General features: G+C 42.7%; 1 protein-coding gene across 1 annotated transcript in view; it reads right to left on the bottom strand.

Moving 5' to 3' along the window:
* Positions 1–4573: 4573 nt before the first annotated feature.
* The window catches only part of VAT1L (vesicle amine transport 1 like), a 55527-nt gene continuing 46761 nt past the window's right edge, over positions 4574–13339 (bottom strand). Inside the window, exons 8-9 of the mRNA XM_039696624.1 lie at positions 9257–9340; positions 4574–7401 (exon numbers count right to left, since the gene is read on the bottom strand). Coding sequence (XP_039552558.1) covers positions 7303–7401; positions 9257–9340 — 183 coding nt within the window. The 3' untranslated portion in view covers positions 4574–7302. The remainder of the gene's footprint in view (positions 7402–9256; positions 9341–13339) is intronic.

The following is a 13339-nucleotide window of genomic DNA, read 5'->3' as shown; positions in this document are numbered from 1 at the left end:
CTCAAAACCTCCCAGTATAAACCAATACTGCATCCTCAAGATAATTTGGTTTAGCAATGTGTATTTTTAGATGGAGAGTTGAGCAAGGATTTAAAAAAGAATCCTGTAGGTTTTCTCCCCACCAAATAAGATACAGCAGGGACATAAATATTACTTGCTGAATTTTTAATGCTGCAGCTATGACTGGATTCATTTAGAGGACTAATCAGCTTGATGCTGTCCCTATCAAAGCCAGTGGGATGAGACCTGTGAGATTCCAGCCTGAGTTGAGCTTGACATCCTAATGAAAATAAGGAAGGAAGCTTGCAACAATTACCCTTTTCTTTTCCTGTTTTGCTGGTTGATTAGTGAACAGAACACTGTAATGACTTTATCCACAGCTGACATGTTGAACAAAACACAGATCTAAGATGTCACATGAACCATATTATGTATTCTCTATGAAGTTAAACCACAACCTCAGGGAATGTGCTGCAAGAAATACAGATTGAAATTGAGACATTAGGCAAGAGCAGGTGTGGTGCAGGACTGGGTGAGGGGTTCCAGACTGATAATTCAAGCGAGACCTTAAAGACAATCCCCTCTGTAAATCCTGTGCTGAGCCTGGCACTGCCCTCTCTAGTGCCCCCCTGCACAAACACACCCTGCTCTGTGGGTTCAGCATCCCTTGGCTGTCAGACTTCAGGATGGCACTTGTTTTACAGCCCTCTCTGCAATTCCATTTCCCAGCTGATCCTCAGATGGAGCAAACTCATCTTTACTCACCAGGGGAGGATCAGCCAAAGGGCTGGAGCTGCAGCCTCCTCTGCATCCAGGCACTTGCTGGGTTTGGGAGATCACCCTTTCCCTGGGGTGCCCTCACCAGAGGCATCCTGATGAGCATGGAGAGAATGATCAAGAAACTGGCATAAAATTCTTTTAATGGCCACATTCAGTGTTGGTTTGTGCTCTGAGTTATCTGATGGGAAAGCAAGGAAAATTTTGATTATTGTCCCTCAAACCCCTATATTTTTATGGAGTTTCCTGACTGGGCCCTAGCAAAGGGCATTCAGAACATGATTTTCTGCACCTCCATTGCTTTGGAGCTGGTGTGATTTGTGACATAGCTGTGAGCCACGCAGGCAAATCTTCCAGCACAGCTGCTGTTAATTTGAGTTCCTTTGGTAAATGGAGAATAAAATGCCAAAGAAGCATAAGTCCTTAAACCAAACGGCAGTATTATGGCATTGGGCAAATAATTTCATTTTTCCTTTCTACAGCAGAAATGGTTCAGAAACTCAAAGGGATGTTTTTGTACAATCAAAGAGATACATGGTGAGTTGCAGGAGACTTCATTTTTTTTTACAGAGGGAAAATATTTCTAATACGAAATGCACACACTAGAAGGAAAAAAAAACCAGCAGCTGAGAAACAGAAAAATAATCTGCCAAAGCAAAATGACTTAGAAAAACACTTCACTTATCATTACCATCTCTTCTGCGTTAGCAACAAAAGAAATGTTTTCTCCTAGAAGCCTCTGGAAAACATCACTGATCTAACAGGGCTCCAGGCCACAGGATGCCTGTCACAACAGAAGACACAGCAGTCACTGCTCAGCAAACCTGGCACACCAGCCTTTACAAATATTTGGTTATTAGCTTATCACCTGGCCAGCCAAGGAGAGAAATCCTTACACAGATAATGCATCCAGCATCTCTGCCATCTCACTGTGCTCTTCCAGGGCAGGAAGATGCTGCATCACGTCCTGCTGCATGACACAGTGAGCCCCAGCTCTCATGGAAACACATTTCCACAGATTCAGGCACAACAGCATTTCTACTGCAACCTGCAGCTTCTCAGGGAGAGGATGTTTGGCAGGGACACAGCCAGTGGCTGGCAGAGCATGGCACATCTCCAGCTCTGGCAGAGGCAAAGGCAGAGGTGCTTCCAGCAGGGAGCTGGAGGCTGATGGAGCAGGACTGGCAGAGCTCCTGGGCTGGCCAGGAGGGGCAGACTGCAGGAGCTGTGGGCATGGGAGGGCCATGGGAGGTGCTTCACCCCTGTGGATCTAAGAGCAAACCTGCCCCAGAGAAATGCTCAACTTCCACTCCCCAGCCCCTCAGCACTCACAATAAAACAGGATTTCCTTCAGAACTTCTCCCACTCCTTTTGGGCTAATTGTAACATCTCAGCCTGGTCACTGTGCAAGGAAAAAAAAAACTCTTCCAGACAGATCAAAGCCCTCTTAATCTCTGAAGGAAAAGAAGCAAGTCCCCACCCCTGCAGCCCTCCCTCAGTCACAGACCCCATCCCCTTTTCAGTACCTGGGAGCTGCTGGTCCTAAACTAACAAGTGCCAGTGGCATCTCTTAATTGAATCCCATTCAATCCCTGAGTGCCCAGGTTGATTGCTGGCATCAAGCATTAATCATCATGAGGCTTCAGAAACTGAAAGTCTTCCTTTCATTTTTTAGATTGTGTTTCATTTGAGATGGTTTTAAAGCTTTTACCAACTGTACAGGCTGTTCCTTCCTAAATGAAAGGTGATCTTACATGATGGCAGGTGTAGGAGTTTTAAGAGACAGGACAATCACTATGAGGGCTGTCAATGCTTGTTCCTTCCCTTTTTTTCTCATCCTGCCCAAAATACCTGCAGTTCCCATAATTGAGAAGAAAGGTTTCCCTGCGTGAAGGGTTAATCCATGTGTGTTGTGTCCACCTGGAGTTTCTGTGTCCCTCTCTGTGGGGGATGGAAGAGGATGTGACCCACACTCTTCAGAAGGTAAAAAAAATAATTTTCCTGAAGTGCAACCAGAGAGCAACCATTATGATTGAGTATGGCATGGACTGTGGAACCCCTTCAGAGAAAGGCTGGGACCCCCTCCAAGCACACACGTGAATCAACAGAAAACATGCTTCAAACCCTCCTCCCTGGTTACTCTAGGGCAGAGCACACAATTCATTTTTCCCCACTGTTTTTCTCACTCTTCCTCACTCTTCCTCACTGTTCCCCCAGCTCCTGCAGAGTACGTGAATCAACAGAAAACATGCTTCAAACCCTCCTCCCTGGTTACTCTTGGGCAGAGCACACAATTCATTTTTCCCTCTCACTCTTCCTCACTGTTCCCCAGTGCCTTGCAGCTCCTGCAGAGTGCTGGTGGGAGCTGGCAGAGCCGTGCCAGGCAAACCAGGAGCAGAGCTTGGGCAGGGCCAGCTGGGCACCCTGAGCCCGCAGGGAGCAGAGGGAGCAGCGCTGCCGTTCGTGCTCCGAGCTGCGCTCCGGCAGGAGAACACCGGGGTGTTTGCCTGTCACAAGTTACCTGGGAGAAAGGTGCTTTGCTCCACATAGCTGTTGGAGTGTGTGCTCTGATTTGGCTCTTTCTGCAGCGGAACAAAGCACTGGGTCACATCAAGGGACCCCAGTGCTGCCAGGGGACAAACTCCTGCACAGCTCTCCCGGTGCTGGGGGCTGTGCTGGCAATCGTGGCCAAACTGGGAGAACCTTTCCTGACCAACCCAATCAGGAGGAACCACTGAGCTCCCAGAAAATGAGAGGGGAAGCACCAGATGGAGGGTGAGGTGAGAACCAGGGGTGGATTTTTGCATTTCATGCAGATGCTGCACAAAGGCAACCTGCCACATCCTGCTCTGTGGTAGAGTGTGACAGGGCACTGCAGATGGCCCAGTGGGAAAGGCAGAGCTTTGGGGTAATCACAGAGAATTTGCAAAAGGCTACGGCTGTTTGCTTTCAGCCTCATCCTGACCCCGTGATTATGGATGCACTGAGCATTACTGCCTTATTAAAGCTTAAAAACAGAGGGCAGAAATTTACTCTTCACACTCAGCACTGCTCCTATGAGCTTTGAGATTATAGAGGGGATTTGGTAACTACTGAAGTGAGATTTTCCAGGGACATCACAGGCTTTGGAATGTGTCCTGTGTGACTAAAATGAACCAAAGCCAACACTCCCTCTTTGTTTAGATATCAAACTGAAGTTCATTCACTTCTTTGCCTCGTGTAGGGAGCCCTTTAAAGCCATGTACTCCAGTACAGGCTGGAGATGACTGTAGGGCTTGGTAACCACCACCAGTTCTTCCAAAGACACAGAGCCCTGGGTTGAAACCAAGGCCCAGGAGAGTGGGATTCAAAACTCAGGCATGTCCTCCTGCTTTCTATAAGCTCATCTGGTGATGACTGCTTTTGGATTTTATTTTAAGATTATTCCATTAGGGAGTTCTAATTTCTGACAGGAGCTATCTCTCTGAGGGTAACTTTTGTGACAGTCTGAGACGTAGTTTCTCTTTGAATCAAAATACACTTCCCTAAACACTTAGTAAAAGGCGTCCATATAATGTTTTGAATTTCTTAGACTGTGACATTCAAAATTTTATATCTACATTGTTAATGGTCTGTAAAGCAGCACACAGCAGTTTTAATAACCTCGATTTACTCTGTAATAGTCAAAATAAATTATTTGTATATCCCACAGTGACCAAAATGGAAAATAAAACCCCCCTCACATTTTCCTCTTAAGCAGTTCCAAGTCAGTTCCCTAAAGTGGCCATAATACTAGAATAAAACATAGAGCCAAGGATAATGCTATGCTCAACATTTTATTTATATTTTTGTGTAAACATAATTTGCTTTGTAGGCACAATATAACAAAAGCTCTAAAGCAACAAATACAATTAAACAGTGTTTCAGTTCACTTCAATCAGGCTTAAGTTAAAGAAGCTTTCACAGTTCCTTTAAGGCAAATTGAGAAATAATTTGTTTCACTTGAAGAAACTATCCAATTGTCTCAGAGTTGTTTAAACAACACTGTCAGTAGTAATCACAACCCTTCACTTCTGCTACAGTAAGACTTGGTCAGTGACAAGCCTTGGCTTCACCAGTTTGACCAGCACAGCCTCCACCCCTGCCAGCGTGACACTACTGCTTGTGGTCTCCTGAAAGGTACTTAGGGCTTGTGGGCCAAATTCTGCTAGCACACATCCTGCTTCCAGAATGGATGCCTGGAGAACTTCCATTAATACCAGCAGCAACCTCCCTCATGCTCTGCTGATAGCAGTAAAACACAGAGCAGAGTTGAGCTTGCTGATGGTCACACGCAGCTGCGTCGCACTCAGGTACTTCCAGCAGCACTCCTTTGTACTCACTGCAATTACCTGATGTTCTGCTGATCAGAAAATGGCCCTAAAATTGGTATGAATTAGCATGAAGAGTATTTTTTGCCTTGCTAACAAAACCAGAAAGAACTAGCCAAAATTATGTGGTTGTTGTCCCTGTGGTGTCTGTGGCCATGACCAAGATCACCCATATTTGTCTTGCAGGGTAATTTAGAAGCAGAGCCCACCAGACTGTGGTTTAGAACAGAAGAATGGGTTTGCTATTCTGCTTGCCCTACTAATTTAAGGCCTTGAGAATGCCACTTACTGCCAGCTCGAAGGTCACCAGCAATATTGCTCACTTTGGCGTCAAATCAAAATTCCTAGTTATGTTAAGGTCTGTGGCAGGACAACATCATTACACTAGCTGCAAAACAAAATTGGGCATGTTTCCTACTGCTGTCAGCTGATGAGTCATGAAAACCTAATGGCCCTTCTTAAAAGTCCAACTGGCAAGCCAAATAAATGGAAAACTCTCACTGAATACATATTTTTTTCTGTGGATAAAGTCCCTGTTTGGGCCCAAAATAGCACTGGAAGTATAGGAAAGTCCAGCTCGAAAATAAACTCAACTATAATGAAGTGAAGAGAAAAATGAAGTTCTGGTTGGATCAATAGTTCAACAGCTTTTTGGCATTTTCCCCCACGGTTATTTCTTGCTGTTATTTTTGAATTTGTTTGACCCAAGGGGAACTCCTTCAGAATGAACCATCTGCACAATTATGTGACAGCAACTTCATGAGTACAGTGTAAAGAGATGGACATTAATACTCAGGCAGCAAAACCAAACAAACAGAAAAAACCTAATGAGACTCTTCTAAAACCACAGATAAAAGTCATCCAGACCCAGAAGTCCTCTCACACTGAGAAAAGCCTGAGAAGCCCCCACATTTTATTTTTCTGTATTAATTTTTAACTTCTGTCATAACATGCTACTTGTAGATTTGGGCGAACAATACCTTCTTTTGAAAAAACAAATATTAATTTGAAGCTGTAGGCATTATGCAAGGTCTCTGCCAGTCCTTCAGCATTTCTACTATACGTGATCACAGTAATTTTAAAATAACTGTTTTAAGAAGACAGTTGAGGACCTGAGTAGCTGCTGTTTGGATAGGGGAAGGACGTGGAAAAAATATTTACTTTTTTCATGTTTAGATATAGTTTCCACTAGTGGGAGGTAGATAAGACTAGCTGGTCTTTGAATACTTGATCCTGTAAATAATTATAAATGTAACTGTACATAAGGAGCAGATCTTTTGATAGAACAATTCACCTAGATAGAAGTTATCCCTGTACATGATTTGTGGTGGAATTAAGGCCTAAACCTCATTTTTACAGGGTTAACTTCTGCAGGAGTTCAGCTCCAGCCTGACAGTTCACCACACATTAGCGATTTCAGAGCAATAAACTCCATCACCAAATTTCTTTCCACATCCTGATAAGTGATCCTTACCAATGCAATTTAAAAATTAAATTTAAAATTGGTTTGAATTTGACATATGAGTCAGTATGTCCTTACCAGAAGATGTTGATCAAAGCCCCTCAATTAATGATTTCTTGCACAATTTCAGATTCCATGATTCTGGATGAGGTACTTTTGAAAATGAAGACAGGATTGCTTATGAAATGATGAAGTATGACTGAGGAAAATAAAAAGTAATCTTTGTGCAACTTTTATTTGTGGTTCATTAAAGGAAAACTATTTTAACACTGAAAATTCAGAAACAGAAAATTATCCCTCCAGTTACTAGAATCTTTCAGACAGCAAGTAGGGATTTTTTTTTTTTTTTACTGTTTCCAACTTACAAAAAAAGCCTATACCTCCCAAATAACTTTATGCAAGATGTTGGAATTTGCATGAGAAAGATGCCCATCTAAAATTACACAGTAAGTTAATAAGGCTTTCAAACAAGAACAGAAAAATCCATGGGACTCCTACAGGGAAACTGGGTATTACACAGAAATGTGGTAATACTGCACTGGATGAGAATGGCACTTGAGTTCAAAACAACAATGATCAACAGCTCATAGCTCAGCTGACTGCAAACAAATACAACACACACTGTACTACAGCATTTGTTCACTGATGCACAGAAGAGATTTCCCAGTCTTGCTCCCTTCTCCTTCCCGGCTCCTGCTGCCCCGCGCTCCGGCGCTACTGGATGAAGGGCATGCGCTCCTTGTTCTCGTTGTCCCCTTCGTGGTCCTCCTCCTCCTCCCCAGCCTCGCTCGTCTCCGTGCTGTCGTTGGCCATCTGCACCAGGAAAGACCAAGGACATCACAGCACCTTCCTCACCCTTTGACTCCCCCTCATTTCAGTTTGATTCACTGGGTAAGGTGACTTTGGAAACCCAAGAAGACAGGGCTGCCACAGGAAAATGAACGTTCTGCCTGTGCACAGCCTCTGCTGGCTCTGCACCACTCCCAGCTAAACCTGCAGGCTGCTCCCCCACGGCTCACAGCTCTGTTTCCTAACAGAAGGCTGCCTGTGGGACAGCTGCACACGAGGGCTCTGCTCTGTGCGCTTGTAGTAAACCGATAGTAAGGATCTTGGGTAGGAAATTCAGCTGTGTAGGAAGTTTACAGAACGTGGGACCTCTGGGTTACAGCTCCTGTATCTGCTCTAATGGATGGCCCCATCTGAGGCCCACTGTGAAAACTCAGGGGGCAATTTCCTTTCTTTTATATATTAGAAACCCAATGAAACTTTACAGATATAGATGCTGGCAGGATACACCCACGGCAGAGTGCAAATCCCAGATCATACAGGAGTGGGAAGAAACTGCATTTTCATATTTTACTGAATATGCCTGCACAGGCAGTAGGCAATTGCAGGAATCTGTAGTTCAGCATTTGAGGAGGACACTGTGTTTTTTTCATGAAAATATTTATTACAAGCTGTGCAAAGGTGCAGGACCCTCCAGCACTTCACCCTGCCAGCGTGACAGGTCTGTGGAGGCACAAGAGCCTGGTTCACTGGATGGGGGTAGTGTTTAACAGCACACATTGGTGTGACTGGATGCTCTTATACACCCACATTACCTCTCTTAGGACACAAGAAGATTCTTGTATTAGCTTGTAACTACTTCAAAACCAAATAAACAAGGGACCCATTTACTTTTATTTTATTTTACAAAGAGAAATGTAATGATGTTCCTTCCCTGATTGATTATTAGCCTCTGGTGGAAATAAAAATCTCACACACAACCTGATTTTAATGCAGAAAAAACATAGCTCTGAAGTTACCCATACTTTTGAGTTAACACCCTTTGATGAAAGTGTATTGTCCCACATGTGAGGTCCTCAAAGCCTTCCTTTTCCTTGCAGAGGCTGTATGAGATTGAGGGGCAGTTTTGGAGTGAGTAACAGCTTAATTCTAGGTCTAGGTTCTTTTCTTTTGGAACAGGAGATTTCTCAGGTCTGAATGCAAACTTCACACATCAGTACTGATTTAAAGTCAGGTTTGCATTGCCTTCTTTACTGCTCTTTCCTACACCATCAGTGAATGCTCAGGAGTGAGCCTGGCTTTCATTTACCACTGCTCTCTGAAAGGTTTGTCTCTGGATCATCCTAAGTGCTCCAAATCTAGTGGACCAGAGCTCCATCACTACTATCTTCCTTCAGGATTGTTCTGGAAATATTTCCGTGTTATACTTCATATATTACACAAACCAGTAAACCAAATTCCTACCAAAAGTATACTCTAACCTTACTATGGGAATCAGAAAGCACTTTTATGTTTGCCCACTGCAGCAATATTGACTGGGTTTTTTCCTGTTCAATCCACTTATTAATAGAGGATTTTTTTAGTTTGAGAAAAGTCTGTTTGTTTTCCATCACAGGGGCAGAAAGACACGTGGCAGTTTTACCCCAGTCCGACACTTGCTGCCACATTTTTGGAGAAGCAGGTAGTGATTCAGTAGAGAGAAGCAACTGCTGGCACTTCAGCAAGTACATTTCACTTGGGTTAATACAGAAATTATGGCTACTGGTGGTATTTGGGTGCTACAGATTTAGAAGAAATCAATGTCAAAAGGAGCATGAGCCCAGAAGTCACTGCCAGGCTGTACCATGCCAGGCTGTACATCATGTCTGTGCTTTGCACTCACCAGGGGAGTGGGTGCTTTCTCCACATCCAAAATGAGTTTTCCTATATTTCCTCGGTCATGGATTCTCTGCATGGCCTCCTTCACCTGAAAGAAAGATCATTATTGATAATTTTCAGTCTCACCCTAGGAGAGCCCTGAGTCCTTCCCTTCCAAAGCCAGGAAAACATTTAAGGTGTGCTCTGTGCAAGGTCACTAAAAGAGCTGCTTGAGAAAAGACCAAGAGTTAAACATTTTTTAGTGAATTTGTAAGGCCTGGCTTTTGCATTGTGCTTGCCAAAATGGGATGTGAGTCCTGAGGACAGTCTCTGAATAGCAAAACACATCCATAAGGTTAATGCAGAACCAAAGTGATGGATAGCTGAGGTGCAGGGAGAAACACAGGCTCAGGGAGGTAATTCTAAAAGGTTCATTGCATTCCATATTGCAGAATATTTATCAAGACATCCTACTTTCACTAAAAGTATGAAACATTTTCCTAATTGACCTATGATATTTTTCAATTTCTTATGGGTTACCACAAAGGAAATGCCATGCCCAGGCTATGGCTGGGATTGATGCAATACTGTGGATCTTGCTCTCTAGGCAAACATTTATTTCCTTTTTTTTTGTCACTTTCCCCCCTTATTTTTAAAATAAAAATGTTAAATAACTGGTGTCCTACCATATCACCAAAACCATCTGTTTAACAGCTGGCTGCAATTAGTGCATGTGAGAAAGGCACAAGAACCTCTTCTTACAAGTGCACTGGAGAGAAGCTTATTTTGATGTATGAAGTTTTCCAGCTCAGGAGAGATCATTGTTGACAAATTGAATTTGTGAGTGTGTTGCACTGAATGTTTAATGTGCAGCACACAGATCACTGTTGAGGCCCTGGCACAGGGTGCCCAGAGCAGCTGGGGCTGCCCCTGGATCCCTGGCAGTGCCCAAGGCCAGGCTGGACCCTGGGGCTGGGAGCAGCCTGGGACAGTGCAAGGTGTCCCTGCCATGGCAGGGGGTTGGAATGAGGTGAGCTTTAAGGTCTCTTCCAATCTATGGTTCTATAAATCACTAAAAATTGGAAGATGTCAAGAGTTTCCTCACTTTCACCATGGGAAACTTCAGGAACTGAAAATGTGCCCATAAAGGCTGTCCCATATCCTCATCACACTGCTCTCTGCCAGCATAACAGGGTCAGTTGAGACAAAAATGATTTTGTGTTAATAGGATTTAGCACCTGTGACATAGTTCTATTGAATATTTTAGGAATAATGGCATATATGTTTGAAAGAAAATGCTGAGCTGGGACCTGACAGGTCCCACAGTACATTTAAAAGCCTGAATTGGGGTCCAGGCCCCCAAAATATTCCCTGAATGTCTAATACAGAAGGAGGTATGTGATTTTTAAAGATTATACAGCATTCAACTTCCAATTAAATTGAATGGATGCTGGGCACAGCACAAAATGTCTTTCCCATCTGTCAGCCTTACTTGGGAAGCTGACTGCAGTGAACTCAGAATTGCTCCTTGAATTTTAGAGGTGTTCCTTCAATTATTAAATACCAGACTCAAGAAAAATTCTATTAGAACAAAAGAAAAATTGCCCTGCAAATGTAATGGCTTTCTAATTTAGGGCATTATTGTAAATTCACCTCAGAAAACACAATTTTATGAATCCCACTGGGTAGCAGGCTGACCTCCAGTGTAGTCCACAAAATCACAATATCTTTTATGAAGCTACCTTAGAGCATAAACAACACTCAACTATCCTGTCAGACTGGCTCTGCACTGTGGATATTATTCCTTTATACAACCATGATGCTGGAGAAGCAGCAGCTGTATAATTTTTATGTCTGTTATTACCCAAATCAAGCTTTTAGGAGGTTACAGCACAGGATAAGTAACAGAATTGGAGAAATCAGCAAACACACTTGCCCGTCCACTGAAATTTATAACCAGAACATCATGTGGAAAGCAGGGCATGCAACATTTATTTTAATTTGTACCATATCGTATTTAGCAAGGCAAATTTGAGAAAATGTGCTCTCCCTGCTTTTTTCACAATATCAAATTTAAGCCCCTGGAGAAAGGCTCAGGAGCTGTTTCCAAGACACTTGTAAGTAACTTGCAAATGCAAACAGCAGGCAGAGGCAGAGGGAACAATAAAACTTGTAACAATAATAGTGGCTATGGAATCCAGATGGAGCTATTAAAATATATAAAAACATTGAAAAGAATTTGAAAAGCTGATACAACATCTGTGCCTTTTAGTGCTATTTGCAACTTACCTACCCAGCCAGTCCAGCTCTGTCCTAGTGCAGTGCCTTTCAGCACACAGTGTCTGAGTTAAGAGACCATGAGCTATTTTGAAATGACTAATTTTATATTTATGGCTGCTAACAGTCCACTTGTTCAACCAAGACTGCAACTACTTGTTTCCCAAGGTGCCTCTTAAAACCATTCCCTCTTCTCCTATAGGGGACAGAGAGGATTAAAAACCTTCTTTGCTGTGCAGGTATGGTTAAGTTGTTCTGCACAGACTATATGGAAACTTTTCATTTTTTTCTGTGCCTTTCAGAGAGGAAGGAGCTTCTGTGAGTTTGTGTCCCAGTGTTTGCATATTCCTAATGAAGACAGGGATGAAGACATCCCTCTGTACTTGGTTAAAACCAGACCCAGCCTTAATTGGTTTTAAAAGGAGGCATGCAGAAGTTCTGGAATTTACTGGAGGTTCCCTGAAGTGGCTGAAGTTTGATTCAAAATAAACATCCAGCAGAAAAGAATGACAAGGTTTCCCTCTTCTTACAGCATTCTGTAGGAAGAATCCCTAAATCCCTTTTCACCAATTATCCCATATTGGTTGCTATATTGTTTGCAGCTCAAAGCCAAGTAAATGGATTTTATTTTGTTTATGTGCATGAGTGAATTGAAATTATCCTTGTGCAGTATCATCATCAGAGGGCTCTTGGACTGGAAAGAATGCAAAGAGGTGTTTACTGATATGAAGAGTTTCCACTGGAATAAAGCACAGAACTCCACTGTCCTGTGCTTGCTTTCAGGATGGCTCAGCCCTGAGAGGCTCTGTGTCTGAACCAGTGCCAAACTACAGATTTCAGCCTTGAGAGCCCCCAGATGGACACCACTGCTATCCAAGCTCTGCAATGGAACCAGAACTACTGCACATTAGTGGATCACTGGTCCTGGCAGCAATGATACACTGAACTGATACATTTTCTCTCAAGAAAACCCACATTTCAATTTCTCTTTAGTTAATGATTTGCAAAGTTTTTATTTCTTTCAAAGCAAAAGTGAATCCTCTACAGTAAGAGTCATAAATTATTTTCCACTACTGAACACAGCACCTGTGTCTGCCTGGGAGCATGGTATGATTTTATTGCAGTTATTCTGTCTTTAGTGAGCTGACAGCAATTTTCCTTCAAAGTAAAATAAAAGCTTTCATAGAAAAAAGAGAATAATAATAATCTCAGTTTCTTCCTTCTACATAGTAAAGTACTAATAATAGCAGATAGTGAAGCACTACTACTGCAAGTAAGAAACCAGCTTTCAGGAATCACAATATACCCACAAACGACTTAGAGAAGTTTACTGAAGTCTCTGTGTCAGTGCTCCTGATTAATTTGCAATACACTTCTCTTTGAGAAATGCAGGTTACAAAAGCTCCAAATTAAATATGTTATTACTGTAACCACTCTGACCAGAAAAAAAGGATTTTCGTGTTGAAATTAAAAATAGCAGGCACTACACAATTGTTACTCAAACAGTACCTGCAATGCTAAAACAATGAAAACCAAGGCATATTCCAAACAGAACAGCTAATATAACATGCTGGCATTGTATTTGTATATTTGCAGCCAGCTTCTGATTACTCTGCTTTTCCACAGCTTCTGATGTCAGGGTGTAAAACCAGTTCATTTAAAATCAATTAAAAGATTCTTTTTCCCCTGAAATACATATTGTACACCTGCCTTAATTCTCCTTTTCCCCCTATGTTCTCCTTGGATTTTTCTTGTTTGTTTTTAGCTTGCCCCAGGTGGAATCAGTAACTGGGACAGATTTCTTGTCTGGCTTTTCATCTTAAGACTTTCA

This window comes from Passer montanus, unplaced genomic scaffold (assembly GCF_014805655.1).
Source record: "Passer montanus isolate IOZ18808 unplaced genomic scaffold, ASM1480565v1 scaffold113, whole genome shotgun sequence".
Lineage (NCBI taxonomy): Eukaryota > Metazoa > Chordata > Aves > Passeriformes > Passeridae > Passer > Passer montanus.
Note: the sequence above shows the minus strand (reverse complement) of the source record. Positions and strands in the feature narration are given on the sequence as shown.